The sequence below is a fragment of the Xenopus laevis genome, chromosome 3S (genome assembly GCF_017654675.1).
Source record: "Xenopus laevis strain J_2021 chromosome 3S, Xenopus_laevis_v10.1, whole genome shotgun sequence".
NCBI classification, from domain to species: Eukaryota; Metazoa; Chordata; class Amphibia; order Anura; family Pipidae; genus Xenopus; species Xenopus laevis.
The window spans coordinates 34,939,947-34,954,057 of record NC_054376.1 but is presented as its reverse complement, the minus strand read 5'-3'; the positions used below and the strand labels follow the sequence as shown (position 1 = coordinate 34,954,057).

Genomic DNA, 14,111 nt, shown 5'->3' with positions numbered 1-14,111 from the left:
CTAATCTGAGCAGTGCAATAATGCAGATGCTCTACACTAAGAGACCACCAAGACTTGTCTCAAACCTACATTATGCTCATCCTCCTTTATACTGATACTTACAGTGGTAAAGGGAGACCTGTTGCTCAGAATATAGGGGCACATTGGAGATGCTCTATAGCATTTGTTATCAAGTTCCGCTGCCTTTATAACGTCTCAGGCACTTCCAGGCAAAGTTGTACATTAATGCAGGCAGTTTAATCCACAGAATTCTACACTTAAAGGAGATCAGTTATTTGTTGTCTAATATGAATTTCAAGGCCATAGCCCAACTGGTTTCAGCAAGCTGGAGGGAACTAATAATGGCATATTTGGATATTATTTGCTTTGGATATTATTTTCTAGCTTTCTGCACTAGCTTTTCTTAAATTTCTTAAAACTTCTGCAAGTGTCTCGGCTATTTCTCCTTTAATATTTATTTATAAAGATGCAGAACTGAGGTTCCTCTAATGAATGAGTATAGTAAGAGTGTACCGTCCTTCTGTTGTGCAGCACAACTCCCATAGCCTGTGAATTGTATCTTCTAACAACGTGACCCCCCTCAAGACTAACATCCCATACTTATAAAGTATACATATAGTACATCAATAGGAGAATGAGTGCACTTGCCACTGACTTGCCCAATGAATAACAAGGACACGCTGTAAAACAACACATAGAAATGCACACTAAAAGTAGAAAATACTGACTGCCATGTATTAGGAAAGGCCAGAGCAACTGCATCTGCAGGCTGAATTATATGTTACTCTATGAAAACTCCATATACTGTAGCTAGTCATTCAACAACCATATCAAGTTAAAGACTGTCCCATTTGCTGTGATGCCAATACAGTGCCCCGTTAGTATACACTTGCCCATTGGCTAGCGACTCATGCGGTTGGAGAGAAGGTGGCACTGAAGTTGCCAGTGAATCAATGAGAAGCACATTGGGCAGATAGTGTGTAATTGTGTCACTCTAAAGTTTGTCATTGTGTGTCCCAGAGAGATGTAATAGGATGAGACTCACTGCAAGAATATTCATATATATATATATTTAGTGAGATTACAGGCAACAGTGAGTACCAACACACACACAACTAGCATTAAATAAAGCTGAACTGATCCCACCAACTATAAATGAAAGGCAATAAGCAGAATGAGCATATGTATATAATATAATGAGGAGCATGATTCCCCCTAGACAGTCACCTATAGGAATGGCAAGTGGTCCCCAGGTACTTACAGGGTGACAGTTTTGTCGGGCAGCAGGGCAGGGTCGGGCACTTCTGACAGATCCTCGTTGGTACAAACCACTTTCTTCCTGGGGCCATTGGCCGGACTCAGACTGGGTTTGGACCTCTCCCCTACACACTTGCAGCTGTGGATCAGTACCGGGCAGCCCAGGTTCCACGGCAGAAGGCAGAGAAAGAGCAGCAGCAGCTGGCAGCGAGGCGCCCGAGTGCCCTCCATCCTGACTGGCATGTAGTGATGTCACAATGAGTCCAAGCTCCAGAGCTGAGAGCGCAGAGCCAGGAGCCCCGCACGTGCCATAGGTGCTGCTGCTTAGGAACTCGGGGTGCCCTTTGCAGCACCCTCAACCCCAACTCCCAAACTGCTGAGGAAAAGTTGTGCAGAAGAAGTCCCTTGCTTATGTCTTGCTCCCACAGTGCGCCAGGGGTGCAGTCCTGCACATTTCTAGGCTGTCCCTGCAGCGCTGCCCATATGATGCCGCCACATAACGGATCGCAGGCGAGCGCCTAATAGTCCGGGCTGTAGCGCTTTCTCTCTCCTCCCACTTAAAACGCCTCACCGCCGGGTCCTAATGCCTCCTGTTGCTGCGCCCCGGGCCGCTCTCCTCTCTATATGTGCGCTAACACTGCGCTAGGGCTCTCTGGTGTCTAAGTAACTAATGAGAGCACATAGGGAACTGGTGTTGGCAACTGCAATGGCAGAAAACATAGTCACAAGAGAGGTGCATTTCATACAGCCGCCCCCCTCAACAAGTGATGGGCAACCTACAAGGATTCAGCATCACACACTGGGAGGTCATTTATCAACACTGATCAAATTTGATCATGGGCAGTAACCCATGGCAACCAATCAAATTGCTGCATTCATTGTTCTACTTGCAGCTGGCTTTAAAAAGCTAATCACTGATTGGTTGCTATAGGTAACTGCCCATGGGCAAATTTGTCCAATGTTGATAAAAGAGCCCCATTATGTTTTATAGTACAGCCCAGGGTCAGACTGGGACACCAGGAAAAAACCCAGTGGGCCCCAGCTATTTTGGGCTCCACCGACCTAGACCTGCTCCCTGCACTACCCTGCACACGTGCGGCGTACGGGGAAAGTGGTTTACCTGCAGATTGTACTTTGCAGCTGGAGGGCCCGGGGGATGGTGTGGGGGGCCCCTGAGGCTGTGGCCTGGTGGCCCTGGGCCCCCCAGTCAAACACTGGTACAGCCCCTAAAAGTCTGCAATCAAAAAGGCTGATTTATCAACAATGGGCAAACTTGCACCTGGGCAGAAACTCATAGCAACCAACAGGTCTGGACAGGGAATCAAAATAAGCCATATAGTACACCCATCAGTCCAATAAATAGTGTCTGTCTATGGCATCTTACAGCAGTCCCTGCTGTTACATTTGCCAGAACCCACAGATTGCTAGTCGTGGCCTGGCAACCAGTATTAACCACTTCACGGTTATTAGGGCGCAAACTTCCAGAATGTGCAACCAGGGCCGGGCCGTGCTGACAGAGCGCCCTAGGCAGCCGGCAGGATACCCCCCGCCCATGTGCGCGCACGTGCGTGCACTCGGAACTCTTCGCGCAGACACGTGCTGAGAAGTGCATGCTCGCAACTGTGCGCATTGCGCAAGCGCCGCATAACCAGGCATGTTACCAAGTGGAAGGCCACGGGAGGGAGTTCTGGAGAATCGTTATTTCGTTTCTACTATGTACTGTATTACTGTATATGGCTGAAATGATAATAAAATCCACTTGACTTGACTTGATGGTGGGCGCCTTAGCATGGAGGCAGTGCTGTGGACATCTCTGAACTAAAAGTTGGCCAGTCTGTTTCATGTACCTTGCTACAGAGTCTCCAGCCTCTTGTGATTGACAGATTTTCTTGCATAGATCCTCTGAACACATAAGCTAAACCCAGGGGTGTAACTAGATGTTACTGGGCCCCACTGCAAATTCAATTTAGGGCCCCAAAATATTAATAAGTTGACCTATTCTACCAAGATATATTAAAAGTCAATCCTGAGCCTCCTACACTTCTTTGACCCCCTGTGACTGCAGGGTCTGCTTTCACTGTAGTGAAGTCCATGGCTAAACCATTAAGAGATCTACCAATGCTCCAAGCCATAGTTGCCCAAAGTATGTGCCTAATGTCATAACTCCCAGTGGTCCAGTTTTTTACAAGACATTTCAACATCATGGACCAAAAAAGAGATCTCCATCTCTTTTTTGGTCCATGATGTTGAAATGTCTTGTAAAAAACTGGACCACTGGGAAAAGTGGGCAGGTTGGGGCATATCAGGGTGTAACTGGCCTTAACGGAAAACTTTTAAAGCTTCATTGAAGTATTTGGCACCAACAAAACACCTCTCTTATCACTAAAATGAACTTGCTCCAGATCTGCATCAATAAATATTGGTCTGTAACTATGCCTACAGTGCATACATGTTCATTATTCAAAATAACGTAAGCCATGCCAATAATAAAATATTAGGTACGCCCCAACAATGGAATATGAAAGTGGTTCTAAATCCAGATCTGTCTCTGGATATAAGGAACCTCTGGTTGAGAGACTCAGATAGCAACTTAATAGAACAGACCACATACATTGAAGTCAGGCACATTCTTGATGGTTGTGGGGTTTTTTTTCCCTTCAAACTCAAGTTCTATATTACTTTGCCAGAAGAACCTACATTCTCTGCCATGAACACAACTCAATAATTTACCAAGAGATGAATGAAGAGCCAGGGCCAGACAGGTATCCCAGGTCTGATTTACAAAGCCTTTACACACTACTTTGAGTCAGTGCTATAGCCCTGAAGTGCCCCAGAGTCATGAAAGGCAAAGCCAACACAGAAGATCCATTGAGAAGAAATATTTCAGGAGCTGTGAAAGTGATTTCCTTTATGTAGAGGAGCCTGAGGTCTTCTGAAAAGAACCTTTTAACTTCACCGTAAATCTGAATCTGAATGCCAAGCAACTCATATAATCACCTATGTGTTCCAGGTCTCCTAATCTGAGCCAAGACCAAGGCGGGGGGGAGAGCAATTTGTAAAAGCAAAATGGATATATTTGTTTTATAAAAAAGTATTACATTGGGCTATTAGCAATGTTGATGTCAACATGCAGCCCCTGAGTAGTCACCTACCATCACTGAGACATAGAAGCTTATGTTGTACAGCCCCTATAACCTTATAACAGACTTATTTTTCTGCGAATCCATGAGATCACCAGGGGTTGCTTCCTTCTCAAGATCCTATGAAGTGCTGTGAAAAAAGTGCATTCGGAAAGTAACCAACAATGTGTCTCATTGAACAAGTTACTTTATATACCATAGAGATGGACATGGGAATCTAGCTAGCTGTCTAGGCTCAGGTTTTAGTTCCAGCGATGATACAGTTGGTTGCTAGCAGTGCTGACAGTTGTGAATAGCTGCTCTGACAGTTAGGGGTATACAGTAACTACAGAAGAAGCAGACCCTGCGGCTGCAGGGGGCCCATGAGGTAAAGGGGCCCCATGAGGCCCTAATTCCTATACAATTTCAATAAATATTGGTAAAACAGATCAACCTATAGACATTTTGAGGGCATGATAAATAATTTGCTGTGGGGCCCAGTAATATCTAGTTACGCCACTGCAGGCAGTTATCCTAAACCAATTACTAAAAGAAATAATTAGCCTCCAGTTTCCAAGTACGGTCTAGAAGAGAAAGCCTCAGTCACAATAAGCTACAAAGGTGGTCAACTACTGAGGTGGTCTGTGGATTGCAGCGCTAGTAAGACTACAGTGTAAGGTATTAATACCATGTAAGAAGATCATGTTCAGGAGATTGTGTTTTTTTGCTCAAGGGACAAAAGAAATTAACAACGTGTCGGCCTTTGAAGGGCATTAAAGGAGAACGAAAGCTTAACTAAAGAAGTAGGGCAGAAATGTTGTACATTATGTTTTGGGCTTCTGTACCAACCCAAGGCAACCACAGCCCTTTAGCAGTAAAGATCTGTGTCTCCAAAGATGCCCCAGTAGCTCCCCATCTTCTTTTCTGCTGATTCACTGCACATGCTCTGTGCTGCTGTCACTTACTGAGCTTAGGGACCCACTCACAATATACAGTACACATAGAAATGTCATAATATACAGTAAGGCTGGTTAGTAAATAATTCAGATTACCGATGGCAGCACAAAAACCACTGCAACTATCATCAGAATTTAATAATCAGCCCTGTAGCATCAGCTTATATGACAAGCCAACCTCATTTTCTGCTTGATGTTTTGTGACGACCCCTAAGCTTTGCTTCTCAACAGCTGCTCAGATCCCACTGAGCATGTGCGTGTCGCAGACACTGCTAACGAAATCCAAGATGGGAAACTACTGTGACAACTTTGAAGGCCTGAATCATTACTACTATAGAGATGCTAAACCTTTAGGCTGGTTCATTAATTCAGTATATGAAATTGGGCATTTATAGCTCTATTTATTTTTAGGGTTTAGTTGTGTTCTTCAATGTCAACAATGTCAACTGCCATTAGATACTCCACAAGCATCTTACTGCATGTCAATGAGTTCTGTTTACTATTAATTACGGGCAGATGCTCTCAGTGAGGCTAGGGTTTTCTGGAACAATTACCAGCCTTTCTATAGATTTATATTTTTCCCAATGCCCAGCGAAGCTCACTGTCTAGTTTCTTTGCCACAATTAGGAGTCAGAATCACAAGGAGACAATTAACCTGCCTGTATATTTTTTGGGAGAAGGGGAGGAAAGCCCTCACAGATGCAGAGAGAACATACAAACTCCATACAGATAGGGCCCTGGAGGTGATCAAAGCAGGACCCCAGTGCAACCTTGGCACAATGATGCAATTATTAATATTATTGTGGTACACTAATTCCATGCATATACCCTTACACTGGCAGTCAAATTAGTCACTCGGACTTGGCAGCCTATTGGTCTATAGGCATTTAGATACTGATCGGTTTGGCTGAGAAATCCTATCAGCGGTGTCCAGGATTACGCAATGGATTCAGACAGCAGGTTTGGCTCTGGTTGTCTGTCTAATTGTTCTCTTAGGGTTCAATGTGTGGATCTACCCAATTTGGCTCACAATGTTGGGCTGAAATGTGGATGTATATATTATTGTGCATACAGCTATTGTATACATTGTTTATGAAAAGCTTTCCTTTACATTGACAAAGGAACGGAGTCCTCTAGTACCATGTAACAAATCCAAGAGCAAAAACTTAGGGGGACCTAAAATATTTTTTGCACTTAATCCCTTGAGAGCCAAGTGCAACGTGGATAACAAACCTTTAACAATACAACTGAATAAAAATAACAATTGGTTAAAAATGCTGGTCCTTTAAGTTTTTTTCTTGCCGATCGCTTCACAGTCTCTCAACTGCAGATAAATGTTTCCCAAAAATACAAAAAAGGGAAAAAAGAGGCCTCCTGGAACTCTGTAACAACCAAAACTGGACTCAATGCGATTACCCCAAAGAGTGCAATTGTTTTTTAAAGATTTTATTGAAGAAAATAGTATTAAACTATTTTTGGATTTTATCTCTGTCTTGGAGCCGGCAGAAAGTGTGAGGCCTGAGAGGGACCGTTACAAGGATTCACTACATGCGATACACCACTTGAGTGGTTTGGAAGTAGGCAATTTAGCCAACCGGTGGTGGTGGTGGTTCTGGCTCTAAGCACAAAATTAACTGCTACACTGATTTGAAAATCCTCTCCTTTCTAGCCAAAGTTGTGGGAAATACAAGGGAGATGTGTAATTGGTAGAAGGGGAGCACTCTTGCAAACACCCATTCTAAACACTTGGTGGGACCCCATATTGATGAAACATATTACACTATGTTAGTTTCTGATTTCTGTTGCCACAGGCGCCGATCCTTTTTTGTATTTTTTCCAAAGTGGGGTGCCAGAAGGTGCTGTGCTTTACGTGTTGTTTAGACTGAGGTTTGGCAGATGCCTGTGCCAAGCAGCAGCCTTCCCCCTTTGATACTTGTTAAAAGCCAGTTTGTACTGCTAATTAGTAAATGGCCACTAAAAGGGCTGTCTCTCCCCATAACAAGTGAACAACTAATAGAACGCAGGATTTTTTTTCTTGCAAGGTACATGTCACTGGCCTCAGACGTCCCTGCCCGCTTAGTGAGGCAACCATCACACTCCTCCATTTGTCTAACAGCAGTACAGGCTAGTTAGATATATTACTTAAAACAATAAAATTCACAGGAATTACTGCACTTTGCAGCCTTGAAATTCCCATTTTTTCCTGTGATTCAAAATGTGATTTCAATGCGAACTGAAATTCATGTCATAAAATGCCTAGTTTCTGTTTAGGAGCTTCCATTCTTAGTCTTTGCTCATGCAGGTATCGTGGAACTCGCATCAGTAGCGGAGGCTCAGTCTTAAAAACAGTGAGATTTGGAAAATGTCTATTGTTGATGTACTAGATACACCTGAAAGCCCAGCCTAAAGGCAAGTTAATTTGCTCTTCTGGATACACCTGAAAGCCCAGCTTGAAGGCCAGTTAAAGAATGAGAATTTGAGAGAATGTATATTATCAATGTTCTAGATACACCGAAAGGTCAGTTAGAATGAGAATTGGAGAGAATATATATTATTAATGTTCTTGATCAGTGCTGTCCGACTTCGGTGCTACTGAGGGCCGGAATTTTTCTGGTCTTCATAGTGGAGGGCAGATAATGAAGCCAGTGTTAGCCACTCCCTGTTTTAGACTACACCCACTTTAAACCACCCCCATGTTACCACAAAACCATGTTCACATTAATAGCACACCAAAAACCAAATGGATGGTGCTCACTGCAGGGATGTCACTCATATGTAAAAAAAAAAGTTAAGTCAAATAAAGACATACCCTTAAATCCATGTATCTCCCCTGTGGATAACACAGCACCCCCAGCATATGATTAAACACCTTAGGTGCCCCTAACAATAATTTTCAAAAGCTAACAAACCCCCACAACAAATACCAGGTTTATGCTTTACAGGCAGAGCTGGGCACACACAAGGAGCATAGGGAAGGCAGAGTATGGCACATACTGGCAGAGTATGGCACACACAGACAGAGTTTGGCACATACTGGTAGAGTATGGCACACACACAGATAGAGTTTGGCACACCCAAGGAGAATAGGGCAGGCAGATTATGGAACACCCAGGGAGCATAGGGCAGGCAGAGTATGGCACACACAGGGACCATAGGGCAGAACAGAGCAGGAGACAGGGAAACCCATCAGGACCACACTAAAATGTACTATGATGAATGATGCAGGGGCCAGTTGATCTCTGTAGTGAAACCTAGTAAATCTTACACAAGGTATGCAGACACAGCAGGCAGACTTTCATGTGGAAGGCCACACAAGGGGGTGGCATGGGCTGCATGTGGCCCGCGGGCTGCCAGTTGGACAGCCCTGTTCTAGATACACCTGAAAGAACAGCTAGGAGGTCAGTTAGAATAAGAATGGGCAAGAATGTATATTATTAATGTTCTAGATTCACCTGAAATAACAGCTAGAAGGTCAGTTAGAACAGGGGGCCCCAATCGCTGGTCCGAGCCCAGCCCACAAAAATGCGGCGCATCCAAACTTGCTGCCGACCTAACTGAGAATTTGAGAGAATGTATATTATTAATGTTCATTATACACCTGAAAGAACAGCTAGAAGGTCAGTTAGAATGAGAATTGGAAAGAATGTATATTATTAATGTTCTAGATACACCTAAAAACCAGCTAGAAGGTAAGTTAGAATGAGAATTGGAGAGAATGTATATTATTAATGTTCTAGATACACCTGAAAGAACAACTAGAAGGTCAGTTAGAATGAGAATTGGAGAGAATGTATATTAATGTTCTAGACACACCAAAAGAACAGCTAGAAGGTCAGTTAGAATGAGAATTGGAGAGAATGTATGTTATTAATGTCCTAGATACACCTGGAATCCCAGTCTGAAGGCCAGTTAGGGTAATACTTGGAGGACATGTCAACTTTCTCTCTTGGATACACCTGAAAGCCCGACTTGAATATCCATTAGGGTGATATGTGGTACCTTATACAGTATATTCTTTGTGCTATGGCTCAAGATATGTTCCTGTATCTACTATAGGGGAGGCTGACCAAGGGTTGTGAACTGGAATAATTCAACCAGCAATTACACAGGGCCATACAATATTTGATTTTTCCCATTTCTGTTCCTGTATGTAATATGATACATGCAATGTGCTGCTGGGATAGAAAGATATAGGAAGCAAAGATATTGGATTGTCCGGGAATTTTTTTTTTTTGCTTTTCCCACAAACCTGAAGTTGATAGGAAACCCAAAAATAACAGGGAAAAGGAAACACAGTAATGTGGTTACCTTCCTGGTTTTGAATTAGACTCTATCGTTTCTAGGCTGTTAGACTACCGCCCATTTCAAAGGGTCCGTCGGGTTGTCATACTGCAGAGCAATTTGCAGGGAATCCAAGCCATTATCCATGCATAAGGCTTGCAGTGCAGACAGGGAGCTAAGATGTCATTTATTAGGCTACAGGTAGAAAATAACTTATCTACTGTTAAAAGGGAATGGCACCCCAAACTGCACCTGCATATTTGTCCTCATAAATAAAACATGTGCAAATGGAGGGCGTGGAGCTGAATTAAATGCTCCGTCTGGGGGCAACAAGAAATAGGGGGTCCATTGGGGAAATGCACCAACAGTTGGGGAAAAATCAGCCCAGAGGACCAGGAGCTAAACCTATGTGGTATAGCTGGCTTTCTGCCCAGTCCAGAATAGATGTTCATGTATTACAATATTAATAGCAACTACACAATATCCAAATATTTTCCCCTCCTGAGGCAGTTTTCCAATAGCATAATCCATAGGAATGTGACATCTTGTATCACTTAGTGTATAGTCCAGTGACTTTTCTACTTGTTGGTCCATGGACCGTCTGTTGCTCATTTCGTGTCATCCTTTTTCTTACCTGTACGTGCCATGACCCTGTCTGGGTGTTCCCTTGTTTTGTGAGACCCCTATATGCTCTCTATTGCCTCATGGTAATGAAGTAAGCGTATCTGAAAAAGATGTGAGAAATATTTCTATGCTGATGTAGAGGTAGTAACACCCAAGAAGCAAAGAGTTACCATTTTAAGGAAATGTAAACCCTCAAAATATGTTTGCATTTCATGAATTCGATCTAAATCCATAAAAATAGCCTTTTGTTAGCAACAATGGAGGTGCAGCCAAATGTGTTCCCTTTATCTACAGGTAGCTCACTAGCTACTGCCTGCTTCCTAGATGTATTATCTTATTTATTTACATCAACGTTGTACTACCATTTCCATCAGTGTCGGAATGGGGTATTGGGGACCCACAATGGGCCTTCACCAAAGGACCCACTGCACAAGCCGCAGAGCCCCCACTCTTGTCGTGAACTGCCCCCAGCTTCCCCATTATTAAAGGGGAACTATTACAAAAATGAAAATTTTATATAAGCTTCCTGATATGCAAATAAGAAACTTTCTAAATACATTCAATTAAATATTCTGAATTGTTTCTGAAATAATCAAGTTTATGTTCACTATTCCTCTCTCATTCTGTCTTCATGCAGCAGTTGGGTGTCAGATGAATGATCCAATATATCTTAAATGGGGAGGGCACCCTTTCCTAGGCAGTGCCGGGCCAATCCGGCTGGGTGCCCTAGGCAACCCAGCCGGCTACGTCGCCCCCTCCCCAATCGTTTTTGTGCGAAAGCACATACGTGCGCATGCGCAAAAGCGCACAAGTGCACGATGAGGATGCTAGGCTTGCTGCCGACCGTGGAGACTCAACGCCTGAGCACAAGCGCGTGTGTGAGGAAGAGAAACTGCTAGTTGTGGAGGATGCAAGGGTCTGAGCTAGGGGAAGGCGAAAGAAGAGGTATGTGCGTGTCGCCCCTCCACCTTTGCTTACCCCTAGTTCCGGCCCTATTCCTAGGAGATGTATTAGAGCTTAGTCAAATAACTAATTCCAGTACAAACAAAATCTAACAAAATAACTGCCTTTTGCATAAATTCTGCATGTAGAGAGACATGAAGGGGCAAATACACTAAAGCGCGAAGCGGCTAACGCTAGCACAAATTTGCCAGCGTGACGTCATTTCGCCGGGCGCTGAAGTAAATTCGCTAGCGAAGTGGACCTACTCTAGCGCTGCTTCGCACCCTTACACCTGGTGAAGTGCGGCAAAGCCTGCGCTAGCGCAACTCCGCATGTTAGTGAATTTGCCCTGATGTCTGGTAGTTTAATAGAGTGAGCCCCAACCAGTAGCTCGTGAGCAACATGTTGCGCCCCAAACCCTTGGATGTTGCTCTCAGTGGCCACAAAGCAGGCACGTATTTTTGAATTCCAGGCTTTGAGGCAAGATTTGGTTGTATAAAAAACAGGTGTACTGCCAAACAGAGTCTCCTGTAGGCTGCTAGTCCACATATGGGCTACCAATAGCCAATTTCAGCCCTTATTTGGCTTGATCCAGGAAAATGTTTCATGCTTGTGTTGCTCCCCAACTCTTTTTACATCCGTTGCTCACGGGTGAAAAAGGTTGGGGATCCCTGTTCTAGACAAAAGAAGCCACCCTATAAGATATATTGACTCATTCATCTGACCCCCAACTCCTGAATGAATGAGGAGAAACAGAGAGAGCTATAGCGAAGATAAACTTGATTATTTCAGAAATGAAACAGTTCAGATACCAAAAAACTCTTGAAGAGCTACATCAACAAGAACCTAAACCACTATTTCTATGCCCAACCTGCCACAAGCTGTGAACAAATATCCTGCTCAGATAAAGCGTAGGAAAGGTTAAAGCTAAGTAAGCCTTTTCAGAAAGGTCCACCTAAATATACCAGTAAACCATCAAAGTAATGCTGCTCTGAGTCCTCTGTCAAAAGAAACACTGCATTTCTTTCCTTCTATTGTGTACACATGGACTTCTGCATCAGACTTCCTGCCTTCAGCTTAAACCTCCTTTCCCCGGGTATGAGCATGCTCAGTTTGCTCCTCTTCCTCCCCCCCACTCCCTTCTCTGCTGTAATCTGAGCCCAGAGCTATGAGGGAGCAGGGAGAGACTCAGGCAGAAAGTGATGTCACCCCAAGCTAATACTGCAGCTGCTATCCTAAACAAACAGAGAGCTTTTAGAGCTTTTTACTCAGGTATGGTAAAACATTCTACATAATAAATATAGCATTCTAGCTTTGAACTATTGCAGCTAATCTATTGGCAATAAGATGCCTCCTAAGCTTTCCTTCTCCTTTAATATATGAATGAACAGAACTGGGCCCAGTACTGAGCTCTTACAGCACCAGCTCAATTCCTGTTGAATTTGTGAGAACTCTGGAGGATGATTATGAGAACCAGCTGACTCTATTATCCCCTTGTTTAAAATGTGTCACTTTCATGCTATCTGCACATGATTTAGGAACCTCTGTAGGGATGACTGCTAATCACACATGGGCCTGATCTGCTGCTCTGCTTTCCATCACCACCCTGTGATTAGCTCAGTGATATTTAGAAGTTGGATAAAAGATTAATTCTCGTTTCCTGTAGAACCAGTGCTTGCTATGTAAACACTAGCAGACCCTTTTTGCACATTATCATGATTGCAGCAAGCTCCCATGGTGTCCAGAAAAGTCGAGGTCCCCATCGCTTGCTGCTAAGTCTTCAACTTGTCATTCATTAAGTAGGTAAAATCCATGTAACCATCTAAGATCAATCCAGTGTCGCAATCCACCAGATCAAAGGAAGGCAGATCTTTTCCTGCGTTCTAAGGAAGACTCCAGCCAAAATAATGTTCTCCTGCGACTGAGAATTCTATTTCACTTTCTAAATGTTTATTAGACATGAAAACGTCTCAGCAGAACTTGTCGAGGACCTAACAGATCTGTTTGCATGATGTCACGGTTCATTGATAGAGTTAAACAGATCCTACCCTACTTCTTAGCAGCACCCTATATATACTCTAGTTACAAACATATAGCGGAGTTGCTACCACTCAAAAAAGGAAAAATGGTGGTTCGCCTTTAATTTTACTTTAAAAGGGATACTGTCATGGGGAAAAATTTTTTTCCAAAATGAATAAGTTAATAGTGCTGCTCCAGCAGAATTCACTGAAATTCATTTCTCAAAAGAGCAAACAGATTTTTTTATATTCAATTTTGAAATCTGACATGGGGCTAGACATTTTGTCAATTTCCCAGCTGCCCCTGGTCATGTGACTTGTGCTCTGATAAACTTCAATCACTCTTTACTGCTGTACTGCAAGTTGAAGTGATATCACCCCCTCCCTTCCCCCCCCCCAGCAGCCAAACAAAAGAACAATGGGAAGGTAACCAGATAGCAGCTCCCTAACACAAGATAACAGCTGCCTGGTAGATCTAAGAACAACACTCAATAGTAAAAACCCATGTCTGAGACACATTCAGTTACATTGAGAAGGAAAAACAGCAGCCTGCCAGAAAGCATTTCTCTCCTAAAGTGCAGGCAGGGCTGGGCCACGCCGGCCAGGCGCCCCAGGCAACCCAGCCAGCCGTGGCGCCCCTTCCACCGTGAGCGCTGGCAGTACGTGCGCATGCGCACTGACTGACCGGCATCCCCTTCCGGTATGCTCTCCTCCTGTACGCGCACACATGCGCACGCGCAGGCACACAAACAGTACGCAGGACTGAAGAGGAGAGGAGCGCACTCAGCCAGACTAGGGGTAGGAAGCGGAGAAAGGTACGTGCCTGGCGCCCTCCAAGCTTTGCGCCCTAGGCAGGTGCCTACTCTGCCTACCCCTAGTTCCGGCCCTGAGTGCAGGCACAAGTCACATGACCA

At 44.0% G+C, this 14,111-nt stretch overlaps 1 protein-coding gene across 1 annotated transcript in view; it reads right to left on the bottom strand.

Annotated features, from left to right (window-relative positions):
• Positions 1–1,790, bottom strand: part of LOC108712783 (adhesion G protein-coupled receptor A2) — a 112,678-nt gene extending 110,888 nt beyond the window's left edge. Inside the window, exon 1 of the mRNA XM_018255206.2 lies at positions 1,262–1,790. Coding sequence (XP_018110695.1) covers positions 1,262–1,500 — 239 coding nt within the window. The 5' untranslated portion in view covers positions 1,501–1,790. The remainder of the gene's footprint in view (positions 1–1,261) is intronic.
• Between the last annotated feature and the right edge of the window lie 12,321 nt (positions 1,791–14,111).